This window comes from Tiliqua scincoides, chromosome 13 (genome assembly GCF_035046505.1).
Source record: "Tiliqua scincoides isolate rTilSci1 chromosome 13, rTilSci1.hap2, whole genome shotgun sequence".
Taxonomy (NCBI): Eukaryota; Metazoa; Chordata; class Lepidosauria; order Squamata; family Scincidae; genus Tiliqua; species Tiliqua scincoides.
Window position 1 is genome coordinate 363,959 of NC_089833.1, and position 24,937 is coordinate 388,895.

The window sequence follows — 24,937 nt, forward strand, 5'->3', positions numbered from 1 at the left end:
CAGGTTCTGAGAGAACCCACCCCCAAGACCTGAGCACTGAGCGTGTTTCATTGTCCTCAAGATTCCATTGAAGCAAAGCTGAGGGCCAGTTGGAGAAGGACTGGAGGAAATTGACCTGACTACATTGTTGGGAAGCTCCTAGTATCTTGGGTGGAATTGGGGCTGGGGGGTTATCCCCCACCTCTAATTTCCTTAGGTTATTCAGGGTTATGAAGTTGGGGGAGGGGACAGTTTTATCAACACTGAAGAAGTACTTATCCTAATTAAGACATGCACACCCTACTCGGCTGTGTAAGGGACTGTCCCCCTCACAGCTTAAAATATCCTGGAGTGGTTGGTGAAAGCAGGTCAGGGAGCTGAGGTGTACATTTCTCAACCTGTTTTCTGCTTGATCTAGCCCAGTGGACTACAAGCCAGTTGATGGTGCACACCAGAGTTAGCCTTCCAGGTGTGACACAGTGGTAGCGAGGCCTTACCGCTCTGCACTGCTGTTTTTGCAGCTGCTCTTCACACAAACTTATGCAGGGCAGCCACTCCCACTGCCTGTTACCTCACAAGGCTCTGTGCCCCAATTTCTGGGGGGGAAGTGCATGAGTTTGTGCAAAGATGGTTTGCAAGAACAGGAGGGTGTCTGCATGGAATGGTGAGGCTTTCACTACCACCGTGCCCAGAAGGCTAATCCTGGCATGCTGGATCCAGCCCATGGGCCAGGGTTTAGAGGGCCCTGATCTAGCCTCAGAGTTTTGCAATGTTGTGCTATTTGTGTTGGGTGTGTGTGTGTGAGAGAGAGAGAGAGGAGAGAGAGAGAGATTTTCTAATGAGCCTTCCACTAGTAGCTTCCAATTCTAACTTCCACTTTGAGTTGCATTGCAATTTAGAAAATGGAACGTTTTATGTGAACCAAAAGAAGCTTCTCAGCCCTTTCAGGAGGGAGTTTGGTCCTTGGTGGTAGAGATGTGTCTTCCAACCTTCCTCCGTTGATGCTGGTGAGAAATGAGCAAAGCTTACAGCTGTAGCAGGAGTGTGACAGGCTCCTAGTTAGGACCAAACACTGAAGATGCAGGTTGACCTTGGAAATTCCATGCCCAGCAGCAGACACTCCAAAGTGACCTGCTGCTCCTTTGGCAGCCTCCTTGAAGGGGGCTGCCATCTGCTCCTTGCGAGCACTGCAGCCTTTTGAATCCCAGGGTTTTCGCCTCCAAGCCTCCCCATCTCTACTAGTGATTTACCTTAATTTTTGTGGGGCTCAGGTTGGCTGAAATGGATGTTAGCACTGAATTTTCCCTTGCGTTCTTCGAGCCCGTCTCTGTTGAAAGGAAGGGTTTGTGCTTGTCTAGAGCTGAGTACCCCTGCAGTGGTGGCAAGTGTGTTCCTGCTCTGCAATTCAATTCAAATGTGCTTTGTGTTTCCAGAACACACCTCCTAGTGAATTGGTGAGGTATGATGTGAGGAAGAGGAGAGATCAGCCTTGCTCAGAACCTTGCCTGGGCCTAACACACAGTTGCTGTTCAGGCCCAAACAGAGAGGGAGGCTGAATGAAGTTGCTTGGACGCAGTCCACTCTGCAGATGTCGGTGTGGTGAAACTTGTGTTTGCAGAAAGGTCTCTTACTTTGTGCAGGCTTGTATTCCCTCTTCCGTGTTCAGTCAAGGAAGCTTGCTTTGTTCATGTGCGAATGCCTCTTGCACAAGGTGCTCCCTGAGGAGGCCAGCCGGCTGTGTCTGCAGAGCCTCAACAGAGTAGCCGCCCCCCCTTCCCCGCTGGGCAAACCCAGTCTAGCTCAGTTCTCTGTGCTGCTTTCCACAGAGGATGCAGCCTTGGCCCATGCCCGCCTCCGCACCGTGATCCAGGCAAGGGGACAGACATGTCCCACTCCAGTACTGTGCCCCTGAACTGCAGCTTTGGAAGTGAGGCTCCCCTGGTTGAACAGATGCCCAGAGGCCTCACCACACAAAGGAAGGCAGGAGAGGTAGCCAGGAGCAGCCCTGCTCCGACTTTGGAGCTTCCTCCAGGGAAGACCCTGATCCTGCCCCTCCCCAGGATATCTCAGCCCACCATTCAGAGGGGACCACTTCTTCTCTCAAAGGCAGAGCAGAGAAGTCAAAGTCCTGCTTGGAGCCAGAGGACAAGGAGTCCAGGGCAGCAGGTGAGGCTTTCAAGGCAGGGATGTTATTGTGTTTTGATGTGGTTGATGTTTGAGATGAGTGGAGAAGAGTCTTCCTGTGGCTCCCAAGATCAAATCTTTAAACCTTTTGCCTGGAGAAGTTCAGAGGGCTCTGGTAGTCTTGACAATTGGTGCTTGAAGCAATCATCAAAATGAAGCAAGCTGCATTTCTGCGCAGCCCCACCGACAACAGGCCATCCTGCACTTGTGTTGCCACTTTGTCCAAGGGAGCTACAGGCTCTGTTGCCCAAGTTGCTGGGCTTTTTCACTGACTCTTGATTTTATAGTAATAATAATATACTTTATTGTCTTTGTACAAGTACAACAAAATTTAGTAGTGTGATTCCCCCGTGGCAGGGGAAACTTAGCAAAGCACGACTGTTAAATCTTTGGAGTAAAACCCTCTGCTCAGTGACTGGCTCCCAAAGGGTGCGTTCCATCTACAAGTGCCTAATACCTTGTTAGCATTTTAGGGGTGCCTTGCCACATCCTGACTCTCCTCCTGCTCCTTAGCCGTGCAGTTGCCGCTGCAGCGTGGGGTGCCATCTTGCACTCTCTCACTGGACTGGATCCGTCTCAGCAGTGTTGGTTGTCTCTGGTTGCCTGGCTAATGGCTGCCATCCTAGGGACTGGGCCCTGAAAGTCCTCCTGGAGTATCTGCAGGTGAGGTTCCTCCATCATCCATCTATCTTAGAGCATGATGGTCTCATGGATGCTCACAATGGAATGGTGGAACTTGACTTTCCGCTGCTAGTGTTTCTGCCTTGGCTAGTTCCAGATGGAAATGCCTCCCCCAGTGCCTGCCTGACTCTTCCTGTGGCTTTCCCAGCTTCCGTGCCCCCAAACCCACCCCCACAGCTGCTATATTATTAGATTGCAGCTGGGCATCTCAAGAGTTTGAGGTAGTTCTGCGTACAAAAAGCAGCTACCTGTGTGAACCTCTGAGAGTTGCCCTTGCTGCAGCAGTGGGGCTCTGCCCCTTCAGTCAAAGGTGGGCTTTTCACTAGTCCTGTTTTGGGTGTTCGGCTGGGAAAGATTTGTGTGTAGCACTGCGCACTAACTGGGTCATAAGCCCCACAGAGCATGGTGGAAAGTATTTTGGAGTCGACACACTCTGCAGGCTGCAGCCCTTGTTCCACTCTTTTGGGGCCAAACTAATGCCTCAGTGTCACAGCAGTCTCACGTGGGGAGGGGTCTCATCTTTTGATCATGCCTGTGCATGTTTCTTTGCCCTGATCTATTTTTCTTGAACTGACCAGTGGCCTTGGAGGCTGTCCTCAGAAGCAGAAGGATGGTGAGGAGTGTGTGTGTGTGTGTGGGGGGGGGTGTCTTTCTGCTCTCTGAGCAGAGAGACCAGTGGCAGCCCCCAAGGCTGAGCTCCAGATTTTTGAAAGGGCCTCCACACATGTAGTTGCAACATGGATTGATGTGGTGTTTGGAGTGGAAACATCCCAGGTGCTGAGATGCTGGTACCCCAGGAAGCTGCACAGAGGAGCCAGTGCCTGGGGACTGGAATGTCTTTGTTTCCAGCCCTCCTCATTAGTTGCCTTTTCCTTCTTGGCGCTTGTAGGCCAAGGGTTCATTTAGCAAGATCTTGTTTCCTTCAGAGCACTTCCTGCTCCACACTTGCAGCGGCACGTAAACCTTAATGTGCCTCATGCATAAGTGTGCCACATGCACAGAGAGAGGTGAGTTTGCCAGCCACGTTCTGTATCACTGGATTTTGGTGCAGTCACCCTCCCAACGCCCACCCCTGGCTCACTCCCTTTGGAGGTCTGTACTGTAGACTCGGTTCCTCAACAGGTGAGCCAAACAGACACCCACACAATACGGGACAAGGGCAGATGTGTCGCAGCTGCAGGTGTGGCTGACGGCAAGCCAGCCTGCTCCCAGGCCATTGTTCGACACGGCTCTGGGTGGCTTTTCCTCAGGAAGCCTTTGCCCCTCCTTGCTTTGGAGTCTGTTCAGCCAACTTGCTGTTGTTTCACCTGAATCCAGGTCAAACACTGTGGCGAATCTGTGGCCTGGCAATTGCTCTGTGCTGGAGGACGTTCTCGCCTGGGGTGCCTGAGGGAGGCCTGTGCCCTCCAGAGCTCTGGCAAGGGCCAGTGATGTACATGTCCCAAGCAACCATTCCTGTCCAAATCGCACTTCCTCTGCAGAGCTACTGCTCTGACACCAGCTGTAAACGTTCATTTTGGAGGCTGGGTTGGGGAGGGAGGGGAAAAAACGGGTGAAAATGTGGAGCCTTCAACTGGTGCTGCTGGGCTATTTTTGGAGTGTATCTTTGTCTGGTGGTTATCCTTGTTCAGTTCTCTTCTGTAAGATCCCTTGGTCTTGTCAATTAAACTTTATAACTAAAGGCTTTCTTTGTTGCGTGTTCTCTGGTGCAGGTCATCAAGGAATGTCTCACGTTTCCTGCTTCGTGGGGGGTGGGGGGGTGTTGGCATCTCATTTTGACAGGGAATTAAAGTTGGAAGACATTTTTCTTTCAACAATTTCTGGTGTGTTTTTTGTTCCTGTTTGCTAGGGAATCTGACAAGTAGCTGCACTTGGAAGCTGTAAAGAAACGTCCTCCTAAACCAAACATGCACATGATCTGGGCGGAAGGAGGGTTGTGTGGCTTCCCCTGGAGCTTATGGCGGGCCTTGCTGTCTGAATGGCCAGGCTGGCAAGTGGTTGCACCGGACACCCTCCCACTCTGGCCCAACTCCCACAATTGAACCTAAAATGAAATTCAGGGTGATGCATCTTTGGAAGAAGGAGTGGGGGGTTTGCTTGCCTTGCTCACAACATGCTTCTGTTTCTGTCCTGAGATAAGGTTACTTCTTAGTGTCTTGGGGAAGAAAACTGCAAGAATGGACTTCCCATCAGATGTCTTTGAGTTTAAGTGACAAAAATGTACCTGCTGCACTCTAAAGCAGCAATTTTCAACCTTTTTCAGCGCCTGGCACCCTGACAAGGTGCTGCAATTGTCAAGGCACACTAGTGGGGTTTTTTTGTTTGTTTGCTTTGACAATTGAAAAGACACACTGCAGTGCTGGGGGGGTGGGGAGTTCACATCCCCCAATGGCCCTACTAACTATGGCATACTTGCAGAACATTTGTGGCACACCAGTGTGCCCCAGCACAGTGGTTGAAAATTGCTGGTCTACAGCAACCCTTCATCCTTTATGTCCCTTCCCCTAATGCCCTTTGCACACTGACCAGTGCCTGGATTGGCTCCCAGGTGCTGGAGGTTTAAGGAGCCAAGACCATGTTTGGGGTACATAACGCACCCCTCATTTTCCCACCTTCCTTCTGTCTTGGTTCACTGGTTGATGAAAGCCCCCCTTTCAGAGAAGGATGAAGCCCCCCCCCCCCGCAGTGTCTAGCCTCTGGCATGGTTTAAATCAGTGGTTCCCATCCTTTTAGGAGTGTCCACCCTGCAGCAAGTAATGCAGCTCCACAGGGCAGAGCAGTGGTTCCCAACCTTTTGGAGTCTGTGGACCACTGAGGCAAAAACTGGAAGTGGGTGGACTGCCTATGACCTCTCTTGGCACCTCCCGCTCAGAAGGCAGTCAAGGGGTGCGAGGCTCCCTGTGCCACCCCCATCCCCCTGCACATTAAAATGCAACTAAATTTGATAGTCCACCACGCACTGAGACACCGGAAGTGCCAGCTGTAGTGATGGGTGGTCCATTCTCTGCCCTCTCTGATGGTCTGTGGGGAAGACCCACAGGGACTACCAAAGAGGGCAGAAGACCGCCCACAGCTACAGCTGATATCTCAGTCCAGGAAAGCCTGGACGATGGGGAGATTCCCCGAGCACTGCCCCTTCGTGCCAGCCCCTCCTGCCCCCCCCCAAGGCTGCCTCTGTCAGTGGCGTCCACAGTGGCACAGAGCGGAGGAGGGGTGAGCACAAGCGGGGAGTTTGTCCCCCTCTGCTTCTCCCCGGAGGCGGCCTCGACCCTCCCGCCCGTGATCTCTGCAGCGGAAGGCCAAGCGAGCGTGTCCCGGCCCCCTGGGCTCCTGCTGGAGCGGGCCGGGCCGGCGCCAGGCGAGTGCCGCGTCCTGGAAGGTGCGGACCGGACGGCACAGGGAGCCTCGCGCCCCTTGACTGCCTTCTGAGCGGGAGGTGCCGAGAGCGTCGGAAGCCTTTCGCAAAGCTGGCGCTCCCGCGCCGCTCTTCCTGGCTGGGCCGGCCTCCGGGTCGCGCCCGCGGGTTGGGGAGCGCACGTCGAAGCGGGCCGGGCGAAGGAGCCCGCGCCCCCGGGGCTGACTGCGGGCGCCTCTCCCGTGCGAAGCAGGAGGCGGGCTGGGCTGGGCTGGGCAGGGCCCGGCGGGAGCGCCTCGACGGGGCGGAGTGACCGCGCTCGGCCGCAGGTGCCGCGGGGCGGGGCAGATCCGGCCGGAGCGGAGCTTGCGAGGGTCTGGGCCGGGCCAGCGCCCCGCCGGGCAGGGCCCGCAGCATGCGAGGGCGCCAGGCATGGGCGGACACGCAGAGCCCCGACGGGGCGCCCGCCGAAGCCCGAGGCTGCCTCCGTCGCTGCTCCTGGGAGCGCTCCTGGCGCAGGTAACGCGGGCGGGCGGGCGGCTGCTGGAGGGCATGTCCGGGCTCGGGGCATCCTCCGCGCACTCAGGGGCCCCGCTCCCCTACAGCCCCGGGAACGGGCGGGCGCCCCGACCTCGCCCGCTTCTGCGCAGCGCAGCCCCAGGAAGGGGCGCCCCCACGCAGCTCGCCCGCAGCCGCCGCCTCGTGTCCCTGCCGTCTCCAAAGCCGCCCGCCCCCCCTCCCCGCCGGGCGAAGCGCGGCACCTGCCGGCAGAGCCGCAGCGGGCTGGCCGTCCCGCGGCCAACTGAGGCCGGTGCCTGGGCCCCGCCTGTCCACCCGCCTCCCCAGTGCTGCCCCTTCCCTCCGCTGGAAGGGCTCGGAAAGGAAGAGGGGGCCGAGCCGGCGCATGGAAGGGGGGCAGGAGCGGGGCCTGGGCTGAGCGGCCCCTCGGACATCGGGAGGTCTTGCCCGGCCCTGTGCGGACCATCCCCAGACGGCCTGGGATCCCCCACGGAGGCCCAGCAGCAGCTCAGGCAGGGAGACGCTCCAGAAGGGCCCACCTGCCCCCCCCCCAGAAGCTTTGCCCAGCAGGGGAAGTTCTGGGTCTCCTCTGGAGCAACTGCAGAGCAGCAGCTCCTCTGGGGCTTGGGAGAGCAGGGAGGAAGAACCCTGCGCAGGAGGAGGACCTGCCCAGTGGCTGGACCTCCAGTGGCCTGTCAGTGCACGAGGAAGGAGAAGGCAGCATGGGGTGGAAAGGCTGGGAGCAAAGCTCCAGCAGCAGCCAGAAACAGGAAGGGTCTTTCCTGCCTGGATGCCTTCTTCAGCAGCCCTGATTTTGCTAGAGCTGTTGCTGGACAGCTGACCCCCCAGGCCAACTCCAGGTTGCCAGCAGGCCCCCACCCCAGATTAACTCCCACAGTCCAAACAGTGCTGTCCAGGAACTCAAGACACTGTCCCCCCCACTCCCCCCCCCCCAACAACACAGAGGCTTGTTCTCATTCTCCTCTTCCTTTGTTTGCCAAGAAGGAGTGCCCGGCTCCTGCTGGAAGGCGCAGCGGGTGAGCTGGCAGTGGTGTGTCCAGGTCTGCACCCGGATGTGGCAAACTGCCCTCTGCAAGAAGCCTGACAGGCACCAAAAAGGCCCTCAGCACTACCAGATCCCTCCCCTGCCCCCTGCCAAAGAAGTCAGTTTCCCAGTGTGGGCTCCTGACTGCAAGGGGCTCAGACCTTGTTACGGAGCCCATAGGACCCCCTCCACAATATACACACAGAAATGGAGAAACAGAGCCGCTCATGAGAGCCACTCCTGAGAGGGTGGGCGTGGACACGGGTTCTAATTCAGCTCCACCTTGGACTCACTGCCGTCTTCGGGCTTAGTTCCGCCACATGTGGCATGTAACACTTCTTTGGGAAGAAGCCAATGAGTGTGTGTTGTGGCCCTTTTTGAAATGCAGCACTAGCACAAATGCGCCCAAGTGTTCTCCTCCATGCTGCCCCTGTCCCCAGGAGGGATTGGCATGTGCCCAGCCAGTGTTGTAGTCCACAGTGGCCAGTCAGGGGCCTGAACGGCTCCTTAGCGACCACCAGACTTGGGTTAGGAGGGTCAGCTTGACCTGGGAGCATTTAGCAGCCTCTGGCTTGGCTGGCTTGGCTGGAGTCATCCAGAAGACAGCTACTTGAGAACCCCTTTTGGTGACACTCTTCTTCTCTGCCCCCTCAGTGTCTCATGGGCAGCACAATCAGCCTTCCAGAGACGCTGCTCTTTGTGTCCACCCTTGACGGGAGCCTCCATGCGGTCAGCAAGAAGACAGGCGAGGTCAAGTGGACGCTACAGGATGGTGAGCACCTCAGGCCTCTGCCTGCGTCCAGAGCGCACCTCCTTCCTCCCCTGCCGGGAGGCCCTTCTGTGGGTTCCACCCTCTTCTGAGGGGCTTTGGGCAAGGGTGCTGGCAGTGTTGGGCGATGTGCCTCCTCTCTGCCATCATCCTGCAGGCAGGCCAAGAGCTGTCTTGTACCTGATCCTGATCCCCTCTTCTCTGTTTGTAGCCACAAATGGGGCTTCACTGCTGCCTCGTGACTGTGATGATAAGTTTAAAAAAATTGTTTTATAACTTTGAAGTGAGCTGCCTTGCAGAATGGAGTGGTGGCACACAGACCCTTTCCTAAAGAAAGCAATGAAAAACCTGCCCGGGGGGGTGTGTGTTGCTGGATCCCTCTCCTCATGGGGCCGGGCATGTTGGCTCCTGGCTGGTCCAAATAGTGGTTGCCAGACAGGGCCCTTCTGGATTCTTTGCTGGATACCACCCACCGACCTGCTCTTTGGAAGGAGTTTCTAGATTGCCCCAAAGGCTTACAGATGTTGGGGCCGTCACCCCAAGAAGTATTGGAAGTTCCACCCCAAGAAGGTTGGAAGTATTGTCTCAAGCCCTTCTCCCTGGCATCCAATGCTGGGCAAATTGTGAGCCTCCTCTCTCTCCCTCTCTCCCCCCCTCCTCCCTTTTAGATCCAACTTTGCAGGTGCCTGAATACACAGCAGAGTGAGTGTCGCCTCTCTGAGTGAACAGCAGGTTTGGTCTCAGTGAGGGAGAAGAGGCACGGCCAAGAACGGAAGGGGTACAAGGGAAGACAGGTGCTGCTGTTGCCCCTTCCCAAAGGACTGGGTGATCTTCCAGGTTTTCCTTGGTGGGAATGGCTGACTTTTTTCTCCTTCCTTCAAGGGCTCCCTGTCCCAGAACTGCACCAACAGAGCTAGTTCCCAGCCTGGGCTGCACATGGCAGCCATCCTCACAATGACTTTGGTTTCTGAACTGCAGTTTTTGAACTAGGGTGTGGCAGAAGCAAACAGAGATGAGGGCGTTCTTAGAAAGGGGGAGGCAAGGCTGGGAGAGTTGGGGTGGGAAGCACCAGAGCTGCCACATCCAGGGGGCCATTGGAAAAAGCAAAAAGAAAGTTATAGGAACCGGCCTCATGAGGTCTGGAAGCATGTTTGAAAAATTCCAAGCCATTTCTGAATGTCAAGTGCTGCAGGCTGGGCTGGAGGCAGAGGGCTGGAGCCCGGGGCCTTGCAGTCAGGGCAGGCCGTGCTTGTAGCCTTGTGCTTCTGACGGTGGCAAAGATGGCAGTGAGATCACCCAGTAGGAGTAGCAAAGAGGCTTGTGGCACCTTCTGTACAAGCCTCTTTCAGTGAAAGCACCTGTCTACCTGGTGCCTGCAGACTCTGAGCTGTTGAGGGTAATTCTGCTCTGAGGGCAGCCTCTTCAGTCTCTCCTTGTTCTTCTGTCCTCTCACCAGGCCAGCGTTTCTTCCGGACCCTAATGACGGCAGTTTGTATGTCCTGGGAGGCAAGAATAAGGAAGGCCTGATGGTGAGTGGCTGGGGAGGGGGCTGGCTTTCCAGTCTAGGATGGGCTCCTTGTAGTTGCACCAGCTGAGCTGAGCTAATTCTTGGGGCTTGCTTGCTCAGCCAAAATGACCAAAACAGCCAGGATTCTGCATGCACAAATCCAGATTCCCCAGAGAGAGAGAGAGAGAGAGAGAGAGAGAGAGAGAGCACATGCTTCTGCCTCCTGAAGAAATGAGGCAAACAATGGACATTTGTCTCTGTGGCTTGATTCTGCATACTTCGTTGTTCTGCTGTCCCTCACTGTAGGGAGGGCGTTGGATGGGGGAGTCTGTAGGGAGGGCATGGAGCGTGGGAGGGGGTTCTCACCATGGGGGGGGCGTGGGAAGAAGCTGGAAAGAGGGTCTGGGCTTATTCTGGGAGGATTTATTTGCCCAGCATGTAATTAGTCTGTGGAACTCTTTGCCACAGAATGTGGTGATGCGTCTGGCCTGGATGCCTTGGAAAAGGGACTAGACAGATTTATGGAGGAAAATTCCATCACAAGTTGCAAGCTATGATGGGAATGTGCAGCATCCTGGTTTTAGCAGTAGGCTGTCTCAGAATGCCAGATGTAAGGGAGAGACAGCAGCATGCAGGTCTCTTTTTATCTTTGAGTTCCTTGAGGCATCTGATGGGCCACTGTGAGATACGGGAAGCTGGACTAGATGGGCCCTTGGCCTGATCCAGCAGGGCTGTTCTTATGCTCTTAAAATCTGAGCTCCAATCCTGCATGACTGTGCAGCTCAAGGCTGTGAAGTCCTTGCATGGCTCCTGTTCCTTCTTACAGGGTTTGCACATGGATGCCAGTGCCCTTCATGCCAGCCCTTCATGCCAGTGCTCCCCACTCAGCTGCCCCAAGTAGGAAGTGAGCCACCCTCCTTGCTACCTCCACATGCTGGGATTATCTCTGCCACCAAGAAACCTGGCCTCAGGATTCTCACTGGGGCCCCCCTCAGGCTATGAGATGGGGTTTCCAGCAGTGCTCTGGAGAGTGGTGGGGTTCTCTACAGATTTCTCCAGTATTCCTCCATGAGAAGACCAGGAAGGACTGACACCCTCGCCCTGCAAAGGGCTTTGCTTGCCCTGGCCCACTCCCCCCCCAGCAATGGGCACATAAGGGAGGAGGCTGGATGTAGGTGGATGGTGAAGCCCAAGAGGCCTTATCAGGGCCCCCACAGGAAGCTGTGCATGCGCTCTCAAACACACTGCCCTCGACTCCTTGGTGACCCTGCAGGGGTTCCTCAGAAGCCCAACGAACGCGGCAAGAGCCCTTTGCTTGGCAGCCTCAACTGGGCATGGTAAACTCAGAGGAGTCTATGAAGCGCACCAGGCACTTGGGATCCTTCTCTTGCAGAAACTGGCTGGCAGCAGCAAAGCAGGGGTACAGGCAAGGATCTGTTCCCAGCACAAACGGGAGGTGCTGCCAGGGATTCGCCCTGGGGCTCTGCCCTTCCTGCCCCCATCCATCCCCCCAAGTGGGGTGACCTATGAATTCATTTTCCACGTTTTCATGTCACCTGTCTTCCAAGGCGCTCGGGGTTAGTGTACGTGGTTCTTCCCCTCCTTTTGTCCTCACAACAACCCTCTGAGGTAGGTGAGATTGAGAGAGAGAATGACTGGCCCGGGGTCACCCAGGAAGACTCTTGGCTGAGCAGGGATGAAAACCCGGATCTCCTACATCCATATCTGAGAATGCCAGGATGCCATTTTGTGTGCTCCCTGGGGCATTTGGTGGGCCTGTGAGATACAGGAAGCTGGACTAGTGGACCTATGGCCTGATCCAGTGGGACTGTTCTTATTTCTTATGTTAATTGGGTCAATTACCACCGCTTTGTGTGCCTGGCCCTTCCCCTCCCTTCTCCTCCTCCTCCTCCTCATAATAATAATAATAATAATAATAATACAGGTATTTATATACCGCCTTTCTTGGTCTTTTATTCAAGACTTTATTCAAGGCGGTTTACATAGGCAGGCTTTTTTACAATTGAAAGAATGTTCTTTCTTTCAAGAACCACAACATTCAGGTGTTTCACTCTGATCTGGTTTCACAGTCTGGCCTCCATCCTCCCACGCTCAGAGCAGATGGAATAGCCTGTGGCCTCGAACTGGCAACCTTGTGGATGTTATCTTCAGGCAGACGGAGGCTCTACCCTCTAGACCAGACCTCCTGCCCCTGTTTGCAAAAGGCAGAAGGGGGCAGCAGAAGCACATGGAGGATGGAGGCCTTGCCCATGTCTCCAGATATGCTCTTAGCGGCGCTCTCTTCTTCCACACGCCTCCTCTTTGCTTCTGCCCCCCCCCATTTCCAAGCAGTGGCAGCTGGGGGAGAAGGAAGCCTGGGGGGGGGAAGCAAGAGGCAGCCATTGCCTAACAGCCCCATTGGCTCAGGCCATAGGCCCATCCAGTCCAGCTTCCTGTATCTCACAGCGGCCCACCAAATGCCCCAGGGAGCACACCAGATAACAAGAGACCTGCAAGGCCTCCTGGGAATTGTAGTTAAGAACATAAGAACAGCCCCACTGGCTCAGGCCACAGGCCCATCTAGTCCAGCTTCCTGTATCTCACAGCGGCCCACCAAATGCCCCAGGGACACACAAGACAACAGACACAACTTGTGTCCTGGTGCCCTCCCCTGCATCTGGCATTCTGAGGCAACCCACTTCTAAAATCAGGAGATTGCACATACCTGTCAGGACTTGTAACCCATGATGGACTTTCCCTCCAGAAATTTGTCTAATCCCTCTTAAAGGCATCTAGGCAAGATGCCATCACTACTTCCTGTGGCAAGGTGTTCCACGGACTAATTACACGCTGGGTAAAGAAATATTTTCTCTTGTCTGTCCTAACTCTCCCTATACTCAATTTTAGTGGATGTCCCCTGGTTCTGGTATTGTGGGAGAAGCATCTCTCTATCCACTTTATCCTTCCCATGCAGAATTTTGTATGTCTCAATCATGTCCCCCCTCAGGTGTCTCTTTTCTAGGCTGAAGAGGCCCAAACGCCGTAGCCTTTCCTCATAGGGAAGGTGCCCCAGCCCCGTAATCATCTTAGTTGCTCTCTTTTGCACCTTTTCCATTTCCACTATATCCTAGACCCTAACCAGAGCTGGATGCAGTACTCCAGGTATACCATCGGTTTGTACAACTGCATTATAATATTAGCCGTCTTATTCTCAATACCTTTTCTGATGATCCCCAGCATGGACTTAGCCTTCTTCACTGCCACCACACATTGGGCTGATGCTTTCATTGAGCTGTCCACCAGCACCCCAAGATCCCTCTCCTGATCTGTCACAGACAGCTCAGAACCCACTAGCCTATAAATAAAGTTTGGATTCTTTGCCAAGGGGCTGCTTGCAGATCCAGTGGACACATGGGAGACACATGCTCTGTCCAGGCTGCCACCAGCCCAGCACCTGAGGCAGCTGCTTCAGCAGTCCTTCTCTGTGAGCTGGGCCAGGTGAGGCGATCCCACTGCAGATGTGGGAGAATCGTAAGCTAGCTCTGCCTGTCTGCAACTCCTGGCCTTTCTCTCTGTCCTCCTCTCACCGCTCCAGAAGCTGCCGTTCACCATCCCGGAGCTGGTACAGTCTTCTCCTTGCAGAAGCTCTGACGGGATTCTCTACACAGGTATGCAGCTGGCTCGTGTGGGGGAAAGGGAGCAGCTATGGGGCAGCAGAGGAGAGAGCTTTGGAGCAAGGCATGTAGCCAAGAGAGGGCCAAGGTTCTGAGCCAGGCCTCTCCCGACTTGGGGGCCCACTCTCTGTGTTTGGGAACCTTTGCAATCCCCAGAAGAGTGCCTCTAAGTCAGTGCAAAGTGCATTCCAGTTCCCTCATTGCTTAGTGTGTGCAGCTCATGCATGATCAGGGAACCCTAATGGGCAGGTCAGAAGAGAGTACAAATCCCAGCACCTTTCTGCTGAGAAATTAAGCACTGAAGTGGGGGGGGGGGGTGGAGCTTTCGCATGTTGTGTGAGGTGGTGAGGAGGAGGTGGGTGATGGAGGCGATGCTGCTGGTGGGAGGGGCGCAGAGGCCACTGAGTGAAAACCCTCCTCTGCTTTCCCAGGGAGAAAAGAGGACGCCTGGTTTGTGGTGGACCCAGCATCAGGGCAGAAACAGACAACTCTCTCCACCGAGGTTTGGGACGGGCTATGCCCGTCAGCGCCTCTGCTATACATTGGACGCACTCGTGAGACACGCTGCCTTCTCTCTTGGTCTCCCAGGGGGCCCCCCCTGGGCCCCACTGTTGCCTGTTCTGGGCAACTGAGACCTCATAAGGGCTGCCTCAGTGGATCAGGTCCAGGAAAGTCCATCTGACCCAAAGCAGCTAGTCATGTGCCACCTCTGGAATCCTTGGGGAAGGGCAACAGCTCAGGAGTAGCTGAAGAGCCTGGGTTCAATCCCTGGCATTGTCACGGGATAGAGTTGGGAAGGACCCCAAGCCTGACTCCTGGGAGAGATACTGCGAGCCATGTAGGCAAGACTAGGCTAACAGAGCTTCATATGACAGCAGCAGGCTCTCTCCCTGTTGTCAGTTGGCTCTGGGAGGTAGACTGCTCCTGAACATGGAGGTTCCATGCAGCTGCATGAATAACAGCCACTGCTAGGCCTGACTTCTGTGACTGGGCCTCGGAGGGGTACCTCCTCCCTCCCTGATGCTGGGAGGGGCTGTTGCTCCAAAGCGATGCTTATTTGGGGCGAAAAGAAGCCCAGGTGGCTTCCAGGTAGTCTGAAGTGTGCTGGGAAAAAGCCAAGCAGGGCGATTTTGATGAAGAGGCTTCTTTTTGGTTATTTATTCTGCCTCCATTGACCAAGAGCGCCCTCTGGCTTTGGGATTTTGCCACTGCCTTTGAATGCCGGCTTGTCAGACAGGCGCATTTGGCGCACTCTGGGACACGTGGAATAAGCAGTGTTGAACCAGGCCCTTCAGCTACTCCTGAGCTATGGTCCTTCCCCAAGGATTCCAGAGGTGGCACATGACTAGCTGCTTTGGGCCAGATGGATTTTCCTGGACCTGATCTACTGAGGCAGCCTTTATGAGGCCTTGAATGTGTCCCTCTCCTGGGGGAAGGGGTGGGGGTGCCCTTTTTGGAGAAGTTTGCTGGGCTGACGCACCCCCCACCTGCTCTGCCCGCAGAGTATGTCATCACCATGTACGACACCAAATCCCGCCAGCTGCGCTGGAACGCCACCTTCCTGGACTATTCTGCTCCGCTCCACGACCAGAACAATGACTACAGTAAGTGATGGGGGGGCCGAAACCAGGAGGAGGGGGTAGGTCAGTTGCTCCCCCTTGCCTGCCTTGCATCGATTTGGCCCCTGCTTCTCAGCCCAGATTGGCTCCCAGGGAGGCTTATGGTGCAAAGCTCCCTGAAAGGGATATTCGGGGTCTCTGAATAGGTTTTCCAGCCCTTGGCAGTTGATGCCTCAGTCCGGGGCATGCCAAGGCGTCTCCTTCCACAGGAAGGAAAGAGGCAGGGCTGCAGTTTGCTCAGGGGCTCAACGATGCCCGCTCCTTTCTCTCCCTTAGCTGGTCAAGGAATGGAGGCTGCCCTGTGGGGGGGCGGCAGAGCCTAAAACTGCACTGGGTGACTGTGCCAGCTGTCAAATCTCTAAAAAGGGGAATGCTCCGTTCAGAAGGTTTTGGTCAACCCGAGTTGTTGATTAGAGCTGCCTTGCAAGACCTTAGCGCTCGCCCTGCCCATCAGCAGCAGCTCAGCTGCCCGGCAAGCACGTTCTGCTGCTCACTGCCTTTCCTCCGTCCCTCTGTGCAGACATGGCCCACTTCGCCTCCAGCGGGGACGGGCTGCTGGTGACGGTGGGCAAGGAGAGAGGGGAGCTGCTCTGGATGCAAGACTACGGCTCCCCAGTGGTGGGCATCTACACCTGGCACCAGGACAGCCTGTGGCGGGTGCCCCACCTCAATGTTGCTGCAGAGAGCCTGCGCTACCTGGCCTTGCGCTCCCAGGACATCCGCCTCTTCAGCTGGAACTACCAGTCGGGCAAGGACTTCCCGGCCAAGACCAGGCTGCTGTGGGTGTGACAGGCTGAGGAGGGAGGTGGGGTGGCAGGGCTGCCTGGCCAGCTGGCAGGTCTGGAGGACAGAGTGGCAGGCGTGGGTGGTTGGAAGGAGAGGGGGGTCTTGCGTTTCAGTACACCTGTCTCTAAACATCTTTGGCAGCTGAAGCAGGGAGCAGAACCATTGTGGAGGCTGTGAGAGGTGCCTGACTGGCTGGGGGGAGGGCAGGGAATAAGGGCCAGGAAGGAAGGACACACACCGTTCATTTTAGCCTGCTTTGGCTTCTTGCTATCATTGACTCACTGACTATAAACCTGGAGGCATCCCTGCTCTTTGCTTTTTAACTTACTGGGAGTCCTGTGGCCGTGAGTTCCACGGGCTTATTTAACCGTGAGCACAGGCTTCTGATTGTCCGGGGCAGCTTCACAGTTTTCTGGATGATGTCTCTGCCGGCAGAAGCAGCTTCACCCTGCTGTGTGACTAACATGCCTCTCTCCCCCCAACCCCCTTATTTCAGGCCAACGTTGTATGTGGGCAAATATGCCACTAGTTTCTATGCCTTGACATCACTTGTGCACGAGGGTGTGGCTCTTGTGGTGAGTGCTTCTTCCCCCGGCTTTCCTTGGGTAGAAGATGCGGTTAGGTGGGACGGCACGCTGAGTGGTCTGTGCCTCCTGCAGCCTCAGGGGGTGACCCTGGCCCGGACCGACGGCCCCACCACGGAGGACGTGACGCTCCAGAAGTCTGGCGAGTGGGAGATCACACCCAGCACAGAAGTCAGATACCCCCAGGGCAGTGTCACGATTCCCCACAGCCAGTGGCTGCTCATTGGTGAGTCCCCAACCCCTCTCCTCGCAGGAAGGGGAAGCACAATTTTGGCACTGTCCATGCACACAGGCCTGGGCTTGCATGTGCAATGGAAGGACATATGTGTAATGGCGGGACCCAATTGTCAGAGGGCTGGAACTGGAGTTCCCCCCCCAAGCCAGAGCCCCTCCCCTCCCATTCACAGGAGGTTGGGTCCTGGCTAGCATCCTGTTCCCCTCGTGGGACCAGACAGGTGCTCTCTGAGGGATCCCTGTGCAGCCACACCCAGTGGAGCTCGTCTTCCCATGCTTTCCCTGCAGGACACCATGAGCTGCCCCCCGTGGTCCACACCACCATGCTGAGAGCCTTCCCTGAGACCCCCCAGCGGAGGGGCACAGACAGCACCATTCCCCGCCATGCCCCTGCCAGGACTCTCTTCGATGACGTGAGTGGCCAGGAAGGAAGGAGGTGTGGGGCGGCGACATGGGAGGGTTCCAGCATGAAGTCTGCCTGTCTCTGCATGAAGGGAGCATCAGGTTTCATTTCAGTCCCAGAAGCTCCTTTTAGCTGTAAGAGCCCTAAGATGAATAAAGGCATAAATGGAAGAACTACTCAGAGCATGTACAGAGTGCCTTTCTCCCCACCTTCCTCTGCATCAAACCGCTAGCACCCATGTCTAGAGTCATTGCCTTTGTGGGGCAGAGGCCTCAGCATTCTGGTGGGGGGGGGGCACAAAACTTTGGTCTGCTGGTGCCACATCAGCCCTAACCCCTTGTGCTCAGAAACTCCCTCTGTGTGTGTGTGTGTGTGTGTCGCAGTTCCTGGACCCTGACAGCCTGGAGGAGCGACCTGATGGTGGCCAGCACAAAACAGAGCCCCCCTCCGAGACTGAGCGGGGAGAGCCTTCCCTGGAGAGCAGTGCCTGGCAGCTGGTGCTGGCTGGAGCCACTGCGGTGGTCTTGGGCGGGGTGGTTCTCTTCCTCTTGCTCTGGGTGAGTGAGTGACGCAGTGGCCTTGAGTCACACTCCCCTCCCCTGCTCATGACATCACTTCTGGTGGGTCCTGACAGTTTCTCATTCTAAAAAGTGGGTCCCGCAGCTAAAAGTGTGAGAACCACTGAGTTATCTGATCTTTCCATCACATCCATCAAGTGTTTTCATTGGAGACTCTGTGGGACCCAGCAGAAATCAGACCATGACCCATCAAGTGGGTCTTGACTCACAGTTTGAGAAACACTGTCCGAGACAGTGCCTTTTCTTGGTGCTCACTTGGCCTGGCTTGCAGAATGGAGCAGGCCCTGCCAGAGGTGAGAAGCCTGACAGGGAGAACCTGTTTGAGACGCGGCACCCAGGCGCCTTCAGTCCCTGCAGGGGTGCCTGCTTCCCTGCTGTGCTGTCCCAGACTCTTCGCTTGCCTTTGGCTTCCACTGTCACAGCCATGAGGACTAGTCACTTGCTATTTGTTTGTAAATGACAAAAGGGGGGGGGGTTCCTTGGGTTACACTGAATCTACCCCAGATACCAAATTGCATGCCTCATGTGGGGGGGGGGGAGTTGCAGAATACTGTGTGCTCTCCACGTTGCACACACCACAGTGCAGCGTTTGGTGCCAGAGGCAGCCTGGCTTCTCTCTCTCCCTGTCAAACACAGCGGCAGAACCGAGAACAGCAGCAGTACCTGGAGGAACGACTGCGTCTCCTGCAGCAACAAGGGCTGGGCTGGCCCCGTCCTGGTCCTGGCCGCAGCTCTGGGGAGTGCCTCCTGGCAGGCTTCAGTGGCACCTTGGGAGCCACTCCAGAGAGCCCCAGCCTCTCCTCTTCTTCCTCTTCCTTCTCTTCACCATCAGCCAATGGGGGGTCTGGCCAGAAACCTCTTGACAGAAGTGATGACGATGATGAAGGCCCAGGTTGGTGATATGAACTGGGGCATGGGAGGCGCGGACCCCTGGCTGCCCAAAGCGGTGCTAGGGAGGGGGAAACACAACAGGCTTCTGAAAGACCAGGCATGGCTGGCTCATGCAGAAGCTGATGGAGACAGCTGCCTGGGCAGCAGGTGGCAAACCACCCGGGCCACACCCTCTTGCCTCTGCTGCTCCTCCCACCACTGCCTGGGCTGGAAAAGGAAGGGGGGAACAGAGAAGAACAGGAAGTGTGGAGGAGAGGAAGTGCTCCTGCCTTCCCCTCGCTTCTTTTCCACGCTTTCTCAGCCCCTCTTTGTTCAGAGAGTAGGAAAACGAGCAACAGCAGGGACACTTCTGGGCCTCCATTGCGCTGCTTCCCCCACTTTCCTCTCCTCTGCCCGGAGGCCTGGGGCCAGCCCTGGCTCTCTGTTTCAGGAGGTCTGCAAGGGTGACACCAGGCTGGCTGCTCTGCCCGGTGCCCGGCCGGCACCAGGCTCTCTCCGCTCTCTTCCTCCTGCCACAGGTGCAGAACCTGAAACCACTGTTGTGGGGAAGATCTCCTTCAGCCCCAAGGACATCTTGGGCCGTGGGGCTGGGGGCACCTTTGTGTTCAGGTGAGGTTCCATTCTGCTGCTGAGCCGGGGGTGGGGGGAGGGGGTGTTTTCTTCCCAATCATGCTCATTGCCATTGCGAAGGGCAGTCCTCCAATGTTTGGCCATTTCAGGAAAGCCCCCCCACCCACTGTGTGAGCCACCAGTCCCGTCCCTCTGGGGTTCAGGCATTCCAGCAAGTGCTCAGAAAAATTCCACACTGTTCTAAGGGCTGCTTGGAAGCCATTCCAGCGGATAACCTCTCTCGCTATTTGGGAACCTCCATGGCTGTGCCCGCCTCAACCAAAGGAGGAGGACTGGAGCTTGGGGGCAGAGGCGGCCCCACTGGGCCCCCACCAGCTCCTGCTTGGGATTTGGTCCCAGGAAGCAACCCCCCCCCAGGGAGGGCTGGGCAAGCTCCCTCTGCTCTCCCTGCAGCCCTGGGCGGACCAGCGGTTGTCTGACTCGGCAGGGGCTACTTCCCATGGCCAAGCACTGATGTCTTTGCTTCCTGCAGGGGCAACTTTGATGGGCGCCCAGTGGCCGTGAAGCGCCTCCTTCCCGAGTGCGTCCATCTGGTGGATCGGGAGGTGTGCCTGCTGCGCGAGTCGGATGAGCACCCCAACGTCGTGCGCTACTTCTGCACAGAGAAGGACCGGCAGTTCCACTACATTGCCATTGAGCTGTGCTCAGCCACACTGCAGGAGGTGAACCCAGGAGGGAGCTGAGAAGAGGGGGTGGCTTGCTTCCTCTGTGGCTGAGCAGGGAGGGTGTGCATATGTCTCTGCTGCAGGACCAGGAGAGGCAGGGATTCCCACCGACCTCAGGCCTCCACCACCACTCAGACTCTGGTGCACACTGATCATTGTACCTGGGGATATGCCTTCAGCTCCCCCCTGCACCACTGCTCTGTTCCGTTGCGCATTTGAACATCCCAAGTGCAACTTGTATTTCACGTAACTAGAAGATCCAGAAAGAAGTGGTAGCTTGGAAATTATATACGTATCAGGGATGGGCACTCAACTTGTGTTGACTCGAGCCTCAAAAAATGCTGCTTGTGGTGACTCAGGGTGACTTAAGTCATGGATGTCGCAGATCCCAGCATGACTTGGGACCAGTGACTCAAAATGCCTCGAGCCCCGACTCTCTGTAGTGCGTGTGTGTTCTAGCGTACTTACACATACCCCCAGCCCCTTCCTTTTTCTGGGCATTTTTGCTCAAGGATTTACAACTTGTTTCTTTAAATGACTTGTGACTCAACTTGTGAATCAAGTCGTAATGGCTGAGGCCCAAATCCTAACCAGCTTTCCAGCGGTGCCAATGGGACGTGTGCTGCATCCTGCAGTTGGGGGGCACTCACAGAGGCCTCCTCAAGGTAAGGGAATGTTTGTTCCCCTACCTCAGAGCTGCATTGCCCTAATGTCGGGGCTGGAAAGTGGGTCAGGATTGCGCCCTGAGTGTTACAACTCACGAATCGAGGATTCCCAAAGCGATCTGGTTTTTCTGTCTTCGTTTTTGAAGAAACTGTCTCCATTTCTTGAGCCTGCCGGTGTCTTCAAAGTGATACTCAGCCCTGAACGGGGGCTGGAGGGACGGTCCTCTGCCTCTGCTTCCCAACCAGGTCATTCTGCGCTGCCTTTCTGTCCCCCCTCTAGTATGTGGAGAGCCCCACCTTCAGCCGGCACAGTCTGGATTCTGTCTCGCTGCTCCACCAGGTCATGTCCGGCTTGGCACACCTGCATGCCCTTCACATTGGTAAGAGCAAGTCCTGCACACCTGAGGGCGAAGAGGTGACGTGCCAGAGGGCAGCAGGCCAGGCTGTAACCCCCCCCCCCAATTAACAGTGGGCTCTCAGGGGATGGGTGTGTGTGTTTCCTTTCAGTCCATCGTGACCTGAAGCCTAGCAACATCCTGATCTCAGCCCCCAACAGTCGTGGGCAGATTCGAGCCGTCATCTCTGACTTTGGCCTGTGCAAGAAGCTGCAGTGGGGTCGGCACAGTTTCAGCCTCCGCTCAGGCGTTCCAGGGACTGAGGGCTGGATTGCCCCAGAGGTGCTGAGGGAGGACCCAAAGGAGAACCCTGTGAGTGGGGATCAGCCCATCCCCTGCTGGGCCATAGCTAGAGGAACCGCCTTGCTGCAGGGCTCCTGCCGCACAGCCACACGCATGGATGCTGGGAGCCGGATCCTGGGAGCCACATGCTCAGGCTGCAGAGGGAGTGTGGAGCACGTGCAGCCCTTGTCAGAGGAACTGGGGAGCACCAGCAGGTCTCCCTACCCACAACCCTCCTTTTTCTCTTGTGCAGACCCAGGCAGTGGATATTTTCTCAGCTGGCTGCATCTGTTACTACGTTGTGTCTGGCGGGCAGCACCCCTTTGGGGACAGCTTGCGGCGTCAGGCCAATATCCTCTCCGGGACCTACCAGCTGGAGCACCTTCAGGAGGAGATGCACGGTGAGGAGGCCCCCCTGCCCCACATGCGGAGCCCAGGGCCGCATCTGCAAAGAGGGAGGGCAGGGAAGCCCACTGGCCTCTGCCCACTTCTGGGGCTGGTGAGTGGGCACTGCAGGCCCTAGGGCAGTCTTGCATCTCCGGACAACAGAGGAGAGGAGGTGAGACTTTGTGGCTGAGTGAGCTCCGAGTCTGGAGGTCTCTAGTCCAACCTTTGCTTCTGCCAAGACTCTGGGGGTGTCCCCTGATCGGTTTTGCTATTGTACTCCCCCCGCCCACAAATCTGCAGTGTGGCCTTCTTGGCAGAGTTGTTGTCATTGAGTCAGGCAGTATGCGGTGCTCTCTGGGCCTGGAAGAACCTCCTGGCAGGGCCTGGCCCTAACCTGCTCCTTGCGCTTTTGCCCCCACCCCAGACCACGTGGTTGAGCGGGATTTGATTGAAGGGATGATCAGCAGTGATCCTGCTACCCGCCCTCCCATTGCCCAGGTCCTTGCACATCCCTTCTTCTGGAGCCACGAGAAGCAGCTGCAGTTCTTCCAGGTCAGCCCCCCCCCCCCAGACAGGTTCACGCCACCTGCAACCCGGGCAGGATGCAGAGGTATTCGTGGGCTCTGTCAGGCCTGCCAAGTCGAAGGCCTTCAATTGCGACGCTATTTCTAGTCTGCCTTTTGCCTTAAAAGCCCTCCTGATGTTGGCATACGTGAATAAAAGCCCAGCCTTCAGGTCACTGTCTGGCTTCTCCCTCTGCTGCCACTTGAGAGGCCAAGTTCTGGGAAGGAGGGAGCCAGGAATTGGTCTCTGGCAGAGCGGGCCTGGCTGACTGAGCTCTCTGACCAGCCTTTCTCTCTGCCCAGGATATCAGCGACCGCATTGAGAAGGAGCCAGCCGACGGGGCCATTGTGACTGCCCTGGAAGCTGACAGCCACAGGGTGGTGCGGGGCAATTGGCGGGCCCATATCTCCATTCCGCTGCAGACAGGTATGGCCTCTAACCTGCACAGGTGCCTCCAAAGGGGCGTCAGCCAAGTCTCTGTGTGGCGACAGAGCCTTTGTCTCTGGTCATGGCACACTGGAGGCCAAGGAAGCACATCTTCACACCTGCCTTTTCACTCTCTAGACCTCAGGAAATTCCGGACGTACAAAGGCAACTCAGTACGCGACCTCCTAAGGGCCATGAGGAACAAGGTACCTTTGCTGTCCCCTAGAGCGCCCCCCATGGGCCCTCAGAGCTTGCACCAGTGCATTCTGCACCTCCCAGGGCCAGCAAACTGGTCTCTGTTGACTGGTTCAGTCTTCCTCTCCATTTTTATTTCCAACAGAAACAAAACCCATAGTGCCTGGTGGAAACTGTGTGTGTGCACATGTGATGGGGGTGAGGGATTTAGCACACTGCACTGTGGATGCCCTGCACCCTTCTCAGGACTTTACAGGCCAGCAGCCCACATTCCCCCTCCATATTCACACCCTTCACTGACCACCCCTAGAACCCGTATGTAAGAAGTTCCTGTGGGAGCCCACAGAATTCCAGCCCAAGGCCCACATGTTACCTGAGTGCAAGGCAAGGAGCTCAGGCTCCACTGGAAACCTCTCTGGTAGCAGGGCTGGGAGGGACCCCTGGCCAGAGACCCTGGAGAGGGTGCTGCCAGCTTGAGTCCAGCATCCTGGTCTTGGAGGGTCTGATACCCCAGAATGCAACTGCCAAACGTGCAGCTCTAAGTCCCTGCCAAATGCAGATATCTCTGGGTCTGGGGCTTGAGCACTCGCGCCTGGCACCTCCCCAGCCTTCAACCAAATGGCTCTTCCCCCCCAACCCTGCAGGCCTTTGGCCACGTCCACCCCCTCCTAGCCAATGGGGTGTCTCTTCGATGGGCTGCTGGTAACTGCAGTCTCGTCTCTCGCGCTTTCAGAAACATCATTACCACGAACTGCCCAGCAGTGTTCAGGAGACCCTCGGCACCATCCCGCATGAGTTTGTCCAGTACTTCACAGGCCGCTTCCCCCACCTCTTGCTTCACACACACCGGGCTATGCAGCGATGTGCTGGGGAGAGGCTGTTGCAGACCTATTATGGCCAAAAGCTGTGAGGCTCTCTGGCCTGGAGGACCGTCTGGGCTGTGAACAGTCTGAACTCGTGATGGAAGGGGAACATGGAGGAGTTCCTGTGCCCCCCTACTCTTGAGGAACCAGCTGTTTCCCTCTGCAGGAGCACCAGTACACAGCTGAATGGCCCCCAACTCCATAATTTATGCTGGAGCCTGGTCTACCCCAGGGGGACCCAGATCAGCAAATGTCCATCTCCCCCGAGTTCCACCTTTCTGGGGAGGAAGAGTTTTCTTTAGCCTAAGAACTTGGGGGGGGGGGGTAAAGCCATCTTTGTGAGATGGGGGGGTAGGGCATCCTTTCTAGAATGGCACCAAAGCCACGGACCAGGCATCCGCTGCAGCAGCTGTTGGTGTGAACATGGACTGGATGAACCTAAAGGGCCAGGCTGCCCCTTCCTGCCATATCTGGAGTCCAGCTGGTGTCAGCTTCTGGAAGAAGCAACTGTCAGGGCTCCTGCGGAGAAGAAACCTGAGCACTGTCAAGGGAGGGCAAGCCTGTTTCTGTGTCCCTCGGTCTTGAGCAGGGATTCTGGGGTGGTGTCACTGCTCTTGTCTGACATGAGATCCCACCCCCAGTGTCAAGGAGGCCTTCTTGGAGAGCAGGGGCCCCTCTGCACCCACAGCCCTTCCGCTGGTGGGACACTCAGCCCCCGCCTCCACTGGCTGTCCTCGCCTGGGCCTGCCTTGCAAGGGCAGTTTCTGCTGTGGTGCTGCTTCTGCTCTGCCTGCAGGGAGAGGAGGCCACTTCCCCCTCCTGAGGGCTGGAAGCCATTTCTGCCCAACAGCACACCTGAGGGCCGGCAAAACAGGGTCATGACAATGGGTGGAAATAAAGATTTCTTCTTTATGAAAGAGTGCACAGCTGTGGGGCCCAACCAAGGGGGAGGGGCTGGAGGGCTGGCAGAGGGGAAGCAGCCCCCAGAGTGACATCACTCCCCCTGCCCAGCAGCGCTTCCGTGGGGGAGCTGGACCCCCTTCCATCTCGACCTGGC

The 24,937-nt window shown here is 56.4% G+C and overlaps 1 protein-coding gene across 1 annotated transcript; it reads left to right on the plus strand.

Moving 5' to 3' along the window:
- Positions 1-5,698: 5,698 nt before the first annotated feature.
- Positions 5,699-23,978, plus strand: ERN2 (endoplasmic reticulum to nucleus signaling 2; the record flags this gene model as incomplete). The annotated part of the gene is given in 22 exon segments (XM_066640791.1): positions 5,699-5,722; positions 8,418-8,535; positions 9,201-9,234; positions 9,989-10,061; positions 13,635-13,707; positions 14,145-14,267; positions 15,216-15,317; positions 15,853-16,111; positions 16,615-16,693; positions 16,778-16,928; positions 17,225-17,349; positions 17,723-17,896; positions 18,554-18,809; positions 19,327-19,417; positions 19,911-20,100; positions 21,049-21,148; positions 21,276-21,475; positions 21,699-21,846; positions 22,257-22,384; positions 22,699-22,822; positions 22,961-23,028; positions 23,751-23,978. Coding segments are annotated over 22 exon segments (2,868 nt in total), but the record flags the coding sequence as incomplete, so codon positions are not given.
- Between the last annotated feature and the right edge of the window lie 959 nt (positions 23,979-24,937).